This window comes from Aulonocara sp. 'chitande type north' Nkhata Bay, linkage group LG12 (genome assembly GCF_057382095.1).
Source record: "Aulonocara sp. 'chitande type north' Nkhata Bay isolate Kocher_YH1m ecotype deep benthic linkage group LG12, A_spYH_male_GT1.1, whole genome shotgun sequence".
NCBI lineage: Eukaryota > Metazoa > Chordata > Actinopteri > Cichliformes > Cichlidae > Aulonocara > Aulonocara sp. 'chitande type north' Nkhata Bay.
The window spans coordinates 33,451,645-33,467,600 of record NC_141355.1 but is presented as its reverse complement, the minus strand read 5'-3'; the positions used below and the strand labels follow the sequence as shown (position 1 = coordinate 33,467,600).

The 15,956-nt window shown below is 37.6% G+C and overlaps 1 protein-coding gene across 3 annotated transcripts in view; it reads left to right on the top strand.

Moving 5' to 3' along the window:
• Positions 1-1,277: 1,277 nt before the first annotated feature.
• Positions 1,278-15,956, top strand: part of ksr2 (kinase suppressor of ras 2) — a 126,147-nt gene continuing 111,468 nt past the window's right edge. For all 3 annotated transcript variants that reach the window (XM_086315223.1, XM_086315224.1, XM_086315222.1), the window contains exons 1-3: positions 1,278-2,005; positions 14,409-14,549; positions 15,359-15,509. In XM_086315223.1, the coding sequence (XP_086171349.1) occupies positions 1,832-2,005; positions 14,409-14,549; positions 15,359-15,509 (466 nt within the window). In that variant the 5' untranslated portion in view covers positions 1,278-1,831. The remainder of the gene's footprint in view (positions 2,006-14,408; positions 14,550-15,358; positions 15,510-15,956) is intronic.

Below are 15,956 nucleotides of genomic sequence, written 5' to 3'. Positions count from 1 at the left end.
TTTTGAACAATTCCTTGCCCTAATCAGTGAAAATTAAAATCAAACTCAGGAGTAGGTTTTTTTTCCCAACAGCAAGAACTACAAGTCTTTAAAGTCCTAATCACCAAAATAAAAGAAAAAAAGTGTTCTGGCTATCTTGATTTTTTAAATAAATGTCACGTGTCACTAAAGGTCTTGTTAAATTTTTAAAAAAAGAAAGTCTACACCTTTCCTTCTTAGATGTAGTTTGTTCACTTTTATACGACACTGACATCTTAATCTCATTATAGTTTATCTTTGTAAGTGTTAATATTTAAGCATCTTAACACATGACAAAGAGTGTCACAAATGTTTTCTACATGTTTTTGCATTTATTTTCTGTTCTGGTAATGGTGCTGACAATAAAATACACATATCTGTCCATATGTCAAAAAAGTGCAGTGTGCCCATATATTTATCTAGAGCCTGAATTTGAAATATCACCTAACCTATACTTTACACGACAGGTTTCTCTGAAACATTTTCTTGATCATCATAGGTTAGTGAAAAAAAGTTGTGAGCAGTAAAGTACCCAAGATTTTGTTTACCATCTCCTATCTCTTTAATCAGCTTGACTTCTCAGATTTGTTGCTGGCAACCTCCAAAGCATCTTGATTCCCAGGCTGCATTATACTGCATCAGTCAAGGATAACAATTTAATATCACAGCCTGCATTTTGACAGCATTCAATCCTTAATGTTTGGTTTATTTTTTTTTTCCTGCAACTGCTGTTTTTGAACAATCCAGTTTCTATTTGTAATGTCTGCGTTATAACCTATATTCTAACTGAGGAGCCTCACTGTGATCAAGATCTCTTCTGCAAATTAAACCTGAGCACAGAGGAAGAAGAAATGAGATAAGGCACACAATAAAAAACAGAAGATTCTACTCACATACAAACATCAACAGGCATAGTACAGAGTTGTCTCACTAGGCCAAAATTAAATGTCTCACATGAATCAGTGGAAAAGAATATTTGTTTTTCCATTTAACTTTAAAGCATATTTAAATCATTCTCTAGAAATATTTTGAAGGGGTGTGTGTGGCTGTGGACTGCAGGCTATATAAGTGTGCACACAGCATGAGCCTGTAGTAAACTAATAGATATCATACATATTCAGTAAAAGGACATCTTTGTTTCAAACATGTAAAAAGGGATAGTTTTGTCTCTAACCTCTAGCCTGGCGTTTCAAGCATAGTAAGCTCTCTACTCTGCTCTGTAATCTCGCGAGAACGGCCCCTCACGGTGGTGCCTGGGCGATGCGATGCTGTTGCTGTGGGTTTGATTGACAGGAAACATGTCGGTGTGGTGGGAGAGAACCGGGATGCAGCTGCTGCCTAGGGAGACAGGGAGTACCTGCATCCAGTCCGCACATCAGCACCTTTAAAACCAGCAGGCTTTTCCCCGATGCGTCTACTTATGGTGCGCTGAACAGCTTCTTCTTGTTCTTTTCTTTTTTTCCCCCCCAAACATACATTTGAAAGAAGTGGAACCCAATGGATGCAGACCGCGTAGTCCCGCTTGGTATCTTCATACTGTGTTTGATTTAGCCCACAACCAGAGACACCTTGATGAAACAGCAGGAACTACGAGGACTGTTGTTGCAATGGAGTCGATTCTCTCACGGCTCAAAGCCCGTCTCTAAACCTTCAACATCTCGTTTCATGGCGTTTTGCAGGTTGCTCCGTTCCGTGGGTTTCACCACGCTCTTTTCCTGAATAATCATCAATATTTTTACCCCTTGTTTTTGAATTAATTCATTCCTTTTTTGTTAAGTGCAACGGAAAAATAACGTCCACTGTTCACAAAACTATGAACGAGGAGATGACAAAAAGCGAGGAGCAGCATCTTAGTTTGCAGAAAGCCTTGCAGCAGTGCGAGTTGGTGCAAAATATGATAGACATAAGCATTTCTAGTTTGGAGGGTTTACGGACCAAATGTGCCACATCCAACGACTTGACACAAAAAGAGATACGAACGCTTGAGGTAAGCACCCTTTGAGCGGAATCATCGGATTTCTGCTGTGCATCTACATTCAAATCAATACGGGGGGGTGGGGGGCTGCCGCCGTTTGTTATTTATTTCAAGGCCACTATGCATAATTTTTATGTGTCTTTTCTACGGCAGACTGCTTTTCTGCTGCCACTGCATAAATATATAATGATTTCAGCTAAAGCCCACTGCTATCTGTTTTGTGCAGTGCAATAAATCAAGAGGCCACGGGGCTGCAGTGGGCTGTTATAGACTTGCGCATTCTGCAGGTGGCGGGGAGAGAAGGTGGCTCTTCTCCACCAGAATAATATCTGAGGCAGCCGAGGCCTATAGGCAGCCCGTGTTTACAATCCATTAGCAATATGCCAGCCTGCGCATCTGTTCTCGCAGCCAGGCCCTGCCGTTATGCAAGGCTGGCAGATTACTGAAATTGTTACAAAATATCGTTATCCGTTAATTGGCCCGTGGGGTATTCCGTAAACTGCGTTACGTAATGGTCATGTTGTGTGTTGAGATATCAGGCTGCCCTTTTTGAGACTACTTAGACCAGTCGAACAAACCCCTGTTACAGGATATAAAGATGCAATAAAGTGCGATAAGCTCACTGAAAACTCACTGTAGACTATTGAGCACTGCAGACACAGCACGGCATTTAGGGCCTGTAAGAATGTTATTGTGATGTCTCATGAGATTGAAACAAATACCATTAAGTGATAAGGTCTCCATAAACTCACCACTGAGTCTTTGTGTGCGCCATCAACAGACTTTAAGTCCTAGTGGGAAAATAATTAAGATACTATGTTAACAAAATACCAAGAAATCACTTGTGAGTGGCACATACTTAATCTCATCCCCACAGGAATATGAGACTGTGCATAACACATAAACATATTGCAAAGTATCGATGTCTGAGCTGTTAAACGGAGTTTGCAAGTGCTGGACAGGGGACAGGAATGTAATCCAAGTGAAGAGATAACTAAATATATAAAGTGCAAATGCTCTGCCAGCAATGAGCAGGCTACACTGTGAAGATAAATGTTCACTATGTTCCCTGCATGCTTTGCAAGGCGTTTTGGATTACTAGTTATAAGCATTATGGGGGTATTATTTTTATTTCACCAGTAAAATTAGCCTGACAAATTTTTGTGAATGGATTTATCAGAATGGTTTTATTGATTGTGTCATAGTTTGACCTATTTCTCCAAACTTAAGAAGGGTAGGGATATCCTTTTAATTTGCCTAAACCAAAAGTTAGGATATACCCAAGCTATGTGTTCAGTTCTTTTCAGAAAATTTTGGCATACATTATTAGCATGTTTGTAGCAACTGTGCTGCATGGCTAATACCTGTATAAAACGGACACGTTGGTTGAAGGAAAAATAATCTTCTCTCAGTAGCCGAGTTAAAGGATTGTATTTGGAGTGCGAGGAGCACCGCTTTCTCTGTCATTTTAAAATTATGCTTAACTTCAGTCTTCCACAGGTTGTTAGACAGGTTGTTACATTACAAAGACAGAGGTTTTTCATATTGACACTGAATTTGAGAGACATTATCCTTTAAAACAAGAGTTTTCAAAGTGCAGCTTGCTGTAAAGCATGCACAAACTTACATTCCCACCTTAAAGGGATCTTGCAAATTTTTAAACATTACTGGTGCTACACACTGTTTCCATGCTGTTGCTTTGTTAGTGTAGTTTGTATCACTTGTTCTACTCAACAGGAATGCAACAAGCAACAGGGGTAGTGTAAGCCATTCCTGCATGGCGTTGTAATCCAAGGAAAATTTAGGCTAAAAAAAAGACAAGAAGGTGGTTACAATGCAGGTTCAAAACATTCACTTATTATTCTGTTTGAACTTTGAAGCAAACATTGGTCTGTGGAAACATTTCTTCACAATTTTACTGAACACCTAATACCCTTTACTAGCTTCAATGGAATAAGCCAATCAGAGTTAGCATTTTGAATTTTCAGCAAAAGCTTTGAATAAAAGGAAGTCGCTATCAGTTTTTTATCATTCAAAACTAGGATGAACATTGGAACATAGGAAATCATGGTTGCTGACTTTATAAAGTTTTTAAACCTGAGTCACATTTAAATTGCTCAGCAGAGTTATAGGGAAATTATTATTGATTAAAGTAACATTGATAGCCTTTTCAGTCCATTAAAGCTCTGTCTGTATACATCAACTTCGGAGAAAGAATTTCTACTTCTTTAGCTCATTACACTCAACTATCAGTGGTTGTTGTCACTCCCTTGTTTGCTACAGCCAGAATGTCACACATACATCTTTGGTTAATGTACAGTATGATTATGGATCAAGTTTTCCTGTTGTCCAGCAATAAAAAGTTAGTCTCGTAGATGGTTCATCAATTACTGATGGAAGTAACACATTACAAACTAATGCTTTTCTGCAATCACATGATAGTCATTACTGTTCCTAAATTCACCAATTTTGATATAGTTAACAAACAATTATGTCACTGACTTTAATCAGGATAAGTGGATAATAAAAAGTAACCAAAAGTATTTTTTTATAAGTTCTTGTACAACAGCCTTGTTGTATGTAGGAGATAGAAGAAAAATATCAACGTGACCTGTAGCTTTTGATAGGGAAAGATTAGAGATCATGTGTATGTCCTCTATAGGACAAAAATTTGGGTTGTTATTTGGCTATGTTTTCAAAAGTTTAACATTATACTGTGACCTGTAGTACATAACTGATTTTTAAGTAAGAGCTCTGATGCCAGGTTCAATCTAGTCTTTTTCCATATTAAGTCATAGAACTCGATAGTGGTGATGTCTGGAAGCTTTAAATGAATCGGTTAAAGTAAGTAGTATAGTACAAATTCAGCAGTTTGACAGCCACGAGTTGTAAGTCTGTGTAGATATTTTGGTTTAATGTTGTTGTTGTTTTAACAGAAATTGAATTAATTAGAAAGAAAGACTTTATCATCAGTAAGAAATTATTGCAAATAAAGGGAAACACACTTTTTTTTGCGTTATTTCAGAAAGTTAGTGAAGTGAAGTTAGTGAAGTTAGTGAAGTGAGAACTGTGTGAGCTTCCTGAGATATTCTGAGAATGAATCTATTTCAGTCATATGAAACTAAGTTTGGTCTGTACATAGGCAAGAATCTTCAACAACGTTTTGATTTTCCATCACATCGTTAGAAACATAAAGCTTTAAGCTTGTATACCATCACTTGTTGAGACTCATTTATTGTACTGCAAACTATGTGATGACGCCATTTCTCAAATACACTGATCATATATTCTTGCTTCATATTCTAAAAAATTTTGTTTTTTTATACCTTGGGACATGGTCATTATGTATAATATTAATTATATATATATTATTATTAATATAATATACATAACCCAACATATGACAATACTGACTAATAATATCAGCCAAGTAATTTTTCAGCAAGGCTCTATTTTCTATTTTTTAAAATGAAGGGTGATGCACGCTTGTTAGCATGCCACACAATTACATTTTGCATTTCAACTAGTAGAAATTAGGTCACTAGTGTTATCCATCAATGTTCAAATGTACCAGATGAAAAAAACATTTTAACTTGTTTGTCTGAACATGAAATGTAGCATCAGCTGTTTATTTTTTTTCCTTCAGAGGTGGAACCATGGTGTTTTTATAGAGTCAGATGATTAAATAATATGAAGAACAGTTCAAGCACTGTAGCTTAGAAGGATAAAGACGTCATTATGCTTGAAGCAAACTGTGTCACACCAAGTGTTGATCAGGCGCAACAGAATGAGTATTTATACCTGTTGCAAATGACCACAGAAGACTCTTTTTACCGTGTCAAACTGTATTTCCACTTAATGCTGCCAAACAAAAGGAAAAGGAGGACAGTGTGTCAGAGATGTTATTATCTTTTAAGGTGATAATTCAAACTTGTATGTCCACAGTTGCAAAAAGATGCTTGTATACATTTTTTTTAATTTGGAGAAATCTTTCTTTTCACCTGCATCTACCACATAGACTTCTGCAGTTTAAGCTCACTGTTACAGCCCGCATGTTGTGTGGGTATGTCCTGTTTGCCCCACACATTCAACTGCCACCCATTTCTCTTGAGGTGCCAGTGCACAGCTGTCTCTACTCAGGAATTAGCCTCACCACAGTATAAAAGCAGGTGTAGCACTACTCAGGCTCAGTCTAGGCCAGTTTCAGTGGTGGGGTGTGGACAGGCTAGAACTGCTAGTGAATAGCTGTGTTTCTTGGATGGCGGACGATTGTGTGCTTTAACAGTATTTGTCAGTTTAGTGGTGTGCTTGACCTACTGGTAAGTAGCTAGTGTCATCTTTCAATAGCTTTCTTTCTTTTCTTTAAAAAAAACCCCAAAAAACAAAAAGCTCATGTTTGAAAATTCTTTTTGTTTTATTTTTTGTTACTCAACTCATCCCCTAGCCTCTTTTTAGGGATGCAACACTCCCTTTTTGGTGTGCACCCCCCCCCCCCCCCCCCCCCCCCCAAAAAAAAAAAGTAATCACTATAGTTTGTTTTAATATCCTTCATTTGTGTTCCTGTTTTTTCACTGTCTGTTAATACAACAAGAATGGCTCTATTCATATAATTTATTTTTTTATGTATATATATTTTTTTTTCCTTAGACATAGATGGTTGAAAATGTACTACAGTTTGCCAGTGGGCTAAATTCAGCATTACAAGTTCAGCAATTTTGCATTTAAAAAAAAAAAAAAAAAAAAAGGTCTGAAATTGCACCACTCTTTCTTATGCAGTTGAATATGCTTAAATTATAGTGCTTGGCATTTATAATGCTGGAAAGTACTGGACTCTAGTTAAGGAGATTAGATAAAGCTGGTGTGGAAGTTACACTCTGCTGTAACTTCATCAAGTGTTCTAGTTCATCTGGATTAACGGTATAGCAGTTGTGAAGAGATCAGTGCAGCTCATGTCTCTAATGGGAATAGCATGATATAGGCTCATCTGATTAAAGAGCACTTCATTTTAGCAGCTATGTTGGTTTAGTCGTTTTAGCCAAAATTATATTGCTTTCGAAAAATTCTGTTTTACCACAGCTGATCATTATAGTTTAGAGGCCTCTGCTGTGCAGCTATCTGGTGCTATCATATATCAGCTAGTGTTTTAAAAATAAATAAATAAATAAATAAAAAGAGAGAAAAGAAAACAAAAAAACCCCGCCAGCTTTATGAAGCTTAAAGAATGTTAGTTTATGCTAATGCGAGCAGCTTGCTTCACTTCAGAAACTAATTCAGTAAAGCTGATGGTAGCTATTGTAAACCTTATGACCTTTCCAATCTGAGCCTTAGCGATGCACTGATGTCCAGGTACTTTGAAAATATAAGCAGCACTAACAGAAGATTTAAACTTGTTTAGCAATATGTGCAGAAAGCAGACAGAAGGGGGGGGGAAAAGAGAAGTGTTAAAATCCAAGATAATTTTCAGTTTGTGGCGTGCTATTGTTAGTCCGCTAGACCAAGTAGCTTATGCTTGTGCACCTGCTGTACAGTATGCTGTCCATTCTTGTTATTAGTTTAGTTTGCCAAATGTGCTCAGACTGCGACTTTATGATAGTTATGAGTCTTTGTAATATTTTAAATAATAAGCCAGAAACATTAAAGAGATGTAACAAGGTGTATTGAGGGTCCTGCTTGAATGCACAAACTAAACAAAACTCTTCATTTTGAACAATAAATCTTACACTGTAGAGTTAAATAGTTATATTTTCTCTTACTGTTTTGTTACCTAGCTGTATGTGGAGTCACTAACAACCAGTACCCCTCACCAAAATCAAACTGAGTATTTCTAGTGGTGATAATGCGTTTGTGACAGCACAAGGTTATGAAATAGTTTAATTAGTGCTTTGGCCCTTAAACTCACTATTCCCACTATAGTTAGGGCAGCCAAAAGTTGTCACCAACACCACCTTGGGATTTTCACCCAAGGAAATGAGTAAAAACACCAGTGAGGTACACGGGTTCATTCCACTAAAGAGGAGACAGGAGATGTGGTTCAAAAATGCAAAACTTTCCATTTATTTTTTCTTTAAAAAGGAAAAAAGACATTTTTAAAATTCTACACATTCAACCATGCAGGGAATCGGGGTTAGGAGTGTTCAGGAATGAGGCTCACCAACAGAGGAGAATAGTCAACATGAAGGGGAGACAGACTCAACAAATAAAAATGAACATAAGTGGATCACCTCAGGCACTTGTGAACATGCAGTCAATCGTGAAGGGAACCCGCACCAACCACACACAACACAGGAACAAGCCCCTCCATCATCTTCAGCTCTCAGCCTGGACACAAAGGGAATGAAATCAGAGCAAAATTGAGTATTTTGGTCTAAATAACCCAAAATGTGATGTCCACATAGGTGGACGCCAGGTCCCAGGAGGTTAAAGTAACTTTAAATAAGCAAAATGTTTTAACAACAAAACAAAAAATACACAAGTTAAATAATGCAGGATCAAATAAACATAATCCAAAGCTAACCCCACTTCAGACATGTACACACACATTAAAATTATTAGGGCCCCAATTAAGGAGTTGCAAAGCGGTGCGCAAAGCAACGCTGAATGCAGCTGACCCAAACGATGCCAATGAACAAAACAGAGAAACAAAATAGCAGGGCATCCCGCAGAGCGGCACCAGCTTATCTGAAAAATGACAAATTGCTTTTAATAAATCGGCAATTTAAATTCAAAGCCAAATGCAGAGGAAAGGGCAGCTTATATACCAGACCTCCTGAACTACTCCACCTTGACAGGAGAGGAGCACTTCCTGACCCAGTGGCAACAGATGGCACAACATCCCAGTAACTTCTACCGTGCAAGCAGTACTTTGAAATGTTGGTAGTTTTTGGACCAAAAAACTACCAACACTATATTATGCTTGCCTGGGGAGTAGTGGTAAACTTCACACCACAAACAGGAGATGCCACAAGCAAGAGGCTTTTAAGTCCACAGCTTCTGTGGAACAGGCAGAATGTACATGCTGCATCAGTGGACCTATACACATGCAGCAGGCGGACAAAGACGCCAGGTAATGTGACCATCGGTGGACCATAAACAAGCAGGTGACAGAGCCTCCTTATATACAGCGGCACTGCCAGCAATAAATCAGCAGATTCAAAACGGGCATAATTAATCATCGAGAGCAGGCTTAAATCATCCTGCTACACATGCGAGAAAGGGTAATTTCATGCAATGCTCTGACTTGATTTTCCTGACATTGCCTAGAGTTTATGTACATTACCTAAAAGAAGTCACGTTACATTATACTTCCAGTCCATCTGATATACTTGTTTCTAGTCTCAGATTGGACAAAATTAGGGATAAATATATCAGAGAGACAGCCCAGCTTGAATGTTTTGGAGACAAAATTAGAGGCAAGGCTGAGATGATTTTGACATGTGCAGAGGAGAGGCAGCTGATATGTTGGACAAAGGATGTTGAAGATGACACTCCCAGGCAGGAAAAGAGGAAGACCACAGAGAAGATTTGTGGATTATGTGAAGTCGCACAGGTTGGCGTGACAGAGGAGGATGCTAGAGATAGGAGAAGATGGAAGCAAATGATCGGGTGTGGTGGCCCTAAAGGGAGCAGTCAAAAGAAGAAGCTGGTTCAAGTCAAACCTTAATTTTAGATTAATAATGAGATAAATCAGTGAGTATTAATCATATATCTGTTTAAAGAGATTATTTAAAAAGCAAAGTTCGGGTAAAGCTGATGGGATGTTATTAGATTAGCATGTGTTTACAACCAAAATATTGATCACAGCAAAGTATAGCCTATACTGCATCCCAAGGGGAACAATAATTAATAAATAAATAAATAATACATCTATTATTCACAGAAATTTCTCAGCCTAGGTCAAAGTGGAAATGAATGACAGCTCAACAAACTCGCATTCAAGATTCCAACACATGGGATAATGTTCATTGGTTACTTAACGCTGCTGTATGTTGTTCAAAAATAAGCTCACCAACTTATTGATATATTTTCTGACATACAGTAAACTATTAACTGATTTAGCCAGGGTACATGTGTGTTTCTTTGTAAGTGTGGACTGTTCAGTTTCTTTATCAGGCAGTGTTAGCAGCCGTGGGCAGCTGCTGTAGGGTTTTCTGCATTCAGAGGTGACTTGCTGGTCCCTCCTCCACTGGTTTCTACTTTGGTATGCACTGATGTAGGACAGAACTCTCTAATTTCTAGCAGTCATTTTGTAGGTGTACTTTTGGAATGGGGCCATCTACATGCATCACCCTTAAGTCTTCAAGCATCACGTCACCCACTGTTTCAGCTCGAAACTGCGTAGTAACAAAGATGCTTGTATGTCCCGCTTTCAGTGGTGTGAGGCTTTATGCAGCCCGATAGAGTCAGAACAAAGTGTCTCACAGCAGAGTCTGGAATGAGGGAAAATATCTCATTCCAGAGATGTTTGCATCTAAATGATTATCCTTTTCTTTATTTTGCGCTTTCCTTTAACCTTCAAGTGACCAATTAGGGTGATTTATATCCCCGAGTCTTATGTTTCTATATGTGACACTGTCATATTTTTTTAAAATCATAAAAATGTTGAATATAATAATAATAATAATAATAATAATAATAATAATAATAATAATAATGGATTGGATTTATATAGCGCTTTTCAAGGCACCCAAAGCGCTTTACAATACCACTATTCATTCACTCTCACATTCATACACTGGTGAATGATGAATGTATTGATCTACTTCTTCTGCAACTTTTAGCATCTTGGGTAATGGAAAAATCACTTGTGGGTCAAACAGTCACTAGCCACTTTAGTTACATCTTGCTAGTACGAGGTTGGACTCTTTTGCCCTCAGAACTGCACTAACTCTTCAGGCACAGATACAACAAGGTGGAAGAAATATTCCTCAGAGATCTGGTCCATATTGACATGATGGTTTAACATCTTACTAACATCTTTCTCCTGATAAGAGTGGTACCCAGTGTGGTCTTCTGCTGTTGTACCTCATCTGCTTCAATGTTCTTGTGGATTCACAGATGCTCTTCTGCCTAATTTGGGTGTTTATTAGAGTTTCTATTGCGTTACTGTCAACGTGAAGCAGTCTGACCATTCTCCTCTGGCCTCTGTCACTTTAAGCATTTTCACCTAAAGAACTGACACTCACATGATATTTCCTCTTCTTCAGATCTATCTCTGTAAGCCCTAGAGATGATTGTGTGGGAATATCTCAGTAGAACAGCATTTTCTGAAATACTTATACAGCCCATCTGGCATCAACATCATGCCACATTCAAGATAATTTAAATCAGCTTTCTTGCCCATTCTGATGGTCGGTTTGAATTTCAAGTATTCATGGCCATGTCTGCTTGGCTACATGCACTGCTGTCATGTAATTGGCTGAATAAATGTCTGTGTTATTGATCAACTCAATGGGTGTACTTAATAAAGTGGCTGGTGAGTGCATATCACACTGGAAATATATTTTTCAGAGGTATTACTTTTATTGTAATTTGTTGGTAATTAGTCCAAATGTAAACATTCTGATGGTAACCATTTTCAGATATTTCATTAATCTGCAAAGGTGTTTTGAATATTTTAAATATTACACATCTAAAAAAATAAGATGTTTGTTTAGGTTTTGTTTTAAACAGAAACATGGAAGTAGCAAATGATGGACATATACCCAATATCACGACTTCACTGTAACTTCCTGATATGTAGTATTTTTGGAGTCACCAGAACAGCTACATCTTAGTGATAAGATGATCCCAGTATATTATACAGAACTTTAGTTTTAAGTACCTAAATGAATGTTGTTTTGTTCATTTTTTTAATGTAAAATTGATTGAAAACCAGAAATAATATTAGAACATTTGAACATATCTGTCATATATGAAGAAAAAGCATGTATTTGACAAATAGTTTATCAAATATGTATTCCGATTTTTTTACAAGAATTATGCAATGCTTCCTTCGACTGCGCTTTTATGCTGTTACATTTGAAAAAATGTATTTATATTTTTGCTGGTTTTTAAAAAAGAAAGGAAAAAAGAAAAGAGAAAGCAAAAAACCCCCCAAAAAAACCCCAAGTAAACCACAAAACTATAGAGCCAGCTTTTTGAATAGTTGCCTGTATATCTTAGAGATTTGTGTGCACAGCTAAAATAAAAGTGTAGTGATCTAACTGTGATAAATCACACAACTTTCAAAATGACAGACGGAACTCACTATGGATGCAAATTTCTTGCTGTCGCTAAATAACATGCTTGCATCTGACCCATGAGTGAACTTGTGTTAAATAATATTTTCAGTGTAGAGTTCCCTGCAGGGAGAGGGCACTCTTTATACATGACTGTAAACTGCTTTAATTTGGACAAGCACTCAACTTAGCAGTGTAGTTTAGTTAATAATAAGTAAGTAAATAAGGATGTTTTAAAGTGAATACTGTCACCAATGTATTGAATAAATGTTATGCTTACTTGCAAATACATAGGCTCTTAAATATAAAACTGCTTCTTGATTGAGCATTTGTAAAACATTTTTAGAAAAATAGAATAGTTCAGTCAAAATTTTGCTTTTTAGTGTTATTTACTGTAAGTTGGATTAATGAGACCACAGACAAGTAGCTGCATTTATTTAACCCCCCCCCCCCAAGTTTGCTTAGAGCCTGCTTGGAGCCTATATACGTGGTTAGCATGTTATAGTGTTTTATGTGTGTGAATGTTTGCACAGAGCCTTTTGGCTCACCATTTGATGACAAATTGTAGGTCACTCGGACCCAAGTGGATTGTGGTATACTGGCAGACATGGCAAATATAACACTGGCACTGCTGTTCTTTACATTGCCACAACTTCTTTGTTGGCTGTTTGGTGTTGACCACTGGTTTTGAGTGGCGTAATATGAAATCAGGAGCAAGGTGTGAATAGAGCTACCTGTTTGTCATCAGGTGCATTTGATATGTTAGGTGAACCTGTAAAATTGGCTAAAAACTACACAGCTAAAAATGTAACAATTAAAAATCAACCAGTATAATATTTACTTATTTATTTATAGCTATTTTAGATTTAGATTTGTGTAGATATTGATATAAATTTATGGTGTGAGAGTGAGCTACAGAATTCACTTGGAATCAAACTGTAAATAAATTTGATAAACATCCATCCAACCATTCTCTTCCGCTTATCCTTTTCGGGGTTGCGGGGGGCTGGAGCCCATCCCAGATACCATAAGGCAAGAGGTGGGGCACACCCCGGACAGGTCGCCAGCCTGACACAGAGAGGCAGACAATCACTCACATTCACACTTATGGGCAATGTAGATTCTCCAATTAACCTAACACCACCAATTACATATCTTTGGTCTGTGGGAGGAAGCGGGAGTACCCGGAGAGATCCCACACAAGCACAGGGAGAAAATGCAGACTTCTATTTTGATAAACAGTCAATTTAAATTATACAATTTAAAAAAACGAACTGTATTATTTTTTTGTTTTTTTTGCTGTATGTTGTCTTACAAAAATATACAACATCACATGCAAAGTTATTACAATTTATTGCAGCGCTATCGCCAATTGATGATTTATTATTTTTGCAAATGACATCCTCCTTCACTAACAAGCCACGTGTCTGTGGCAGGAAGAATGACTTCTAACAAAGGAAAAGCCTGCATGCATCTGCCCACTTGTATGTGTCTTTGTATCAGCACCATTTTTCAGTTTAGAGGAGGTTTCTGATATAATCACAGCTTTCAACCAATAATCACTCAGCAGCGAGTTGAAGAGGGGTTAAATGATGAAACAGTGTTTCATTTGCTTTGCCTGAGCTGATTAACCAGGCTGTCCTGGAATTTCTGTGACACCAGAGGCTCTTCCTAACTGACTGATAGGATATTACCATGACTATGGTACTGGCATGACCTTATGTGACTGCTTTGATTTCTGGGATTTTTCAACAACAGGCTAAAAATATAATTAAAATCTTTTTTTTCCTGCACATTTAAACATATTAGGATTATTTAATAGGATTTAAAAACACATGATTTGTTTTTAAAATGTAAAGTTTGCTTTTGTTTTATAAAGCACTACACCGGGCAGGATTTTTGCAAAACTGACACAAACTGTTGACCTGTTCAGGATATACCTTGCCTTTAACCCATTACAGCTGAGGTAGGTTCCACTCTTCCAGTGGTTTCGGAGTAATATTAAAACAATTTCCATTGTTTTATTTGTGCTTTAGTTTTAAAGGAATTTTATAGAAAACAAAGGAAAGAGAAACCGAGAGGTGAAACGTACTTTTTCAGCACAGAGAATTACTTTTGTATGTAGATATGTTAAAAATGTGAAAGTAGTTTGGTCAGGAGAAGCATCGTCTCACTGTTTTTGTCTTTCTTCCTCCTAGGGGAAGTTGGTAAAGTACTTCAGCCGCCAGCTGTCCTGTAAGTGCAAAGTGGCCTTAGAGGAACGCAGTGCTGAGCTGGAGGACTTTCCTCGCCTCGGCCACTGGTTCCGCATTGTCAACTTGAGGAAAGAGGTCACACAGGTAAGCCGTGATACCACGTAGTAACCATTTTTTACACTCAAAATACATCTCATGATCATTGCTTCAAAGTCAAAATTTCAGATGATATTTTTCTGATTTGTGTATTTGACAAACTGTTCCAAGAACTTTTTAACACATTGCCTTTTTCTGCCTTCTCTCATTTAAAAAAAATATGTTTTGTACAGATTTGAATAAAGTTTTTATACTTAACATTTAAACATTTCACTGTCACTATCAGATTGTAGCTTTTAGCAGTTGAGGTTTCCATACTGGTGACTGAGAGCGAAATCTGACAGCTCATATCACCCTCTGGCTAAAAGCTTACTAAAATGCTGTAAATGCCATAGCACTGAGTTTCGAAGTTTTCGTGTACTAGTGGAGTCTCTATGCATCTCATACTGGGCCTTTGTGTATCACCTCAGCTCACCCACTGGCACTATTTTAGCCCCTTTCTTTATTGCTTTAAGCAGGAGGTTTTAGCAGTATGTGCGGTGTCGGAGATGTCCATATAAACATATGCACTGTGATTGACATCGTGGAGAGTCATGAGTGGAAACAACTGATGTTGAGCTGATATAGATCAATTGTTTCATGAGGATTTGGTTTACAGGGATTACTTGTAAGTTTGATGGCCTCATTATAGAAAATCCTGATCATCCTTAATGTTGTTACACTGTATAATAAAGAAAATTATCTATTACGGTAACTTATTCCATTAAATGTATATCTAAATATCTAGGTTTTTGAGCTAGATGTGTATTTGTGGTGGTCTTTAAGCTGCATGCATGTTGCATGTGTATATTTGATAGGAAATGAGTCCAGGTGAGGTGACCCTGGAGGGCTTGCTGGAGATGAGCGAGGAGCAGGTGTGTGAGCTGCTGCAAAAGTTTGGTGCCAGTGAAGAGGAGTGTGCCCGTCTCAACGCTTCCCTCTCCTGCCTCAGAAAGGCCCACCAGCTCGGTGAGAGTCCACTCAAAACACTCACAGATGAGCTCATACGCTCACACACATGGAAAATACTAATCTTTATATAACGTTATCACTGTTTGTGTTCACTAGAAATTAGGATATTTGTGTCTAACCAATGAAATAAACTATGAATTATTTTCTGTGCACACTAAGAAAGTTCACTTATAGTGCGTTCAGACTGTATGGGTGCATACTGAATATATGGTATTTTTAAAAATTTTCAATTTTTCTTTTATAGCTTTTATAACTACACCCAGATTAAATATTCTTTTTATATACTCTCCGAGCATATATTTCTGTTTTCCAGTTTTCCAGACAAAAGGAGTTGTCTGGAGAACTTGATTTGTGATTTGCTTGAGTTGGATGATACATCTTGGGGAGCAAATGTTCACCTTTAGTTATGTTGAATTGCTTGTTGATTGGTTTGTTAGGAACTCG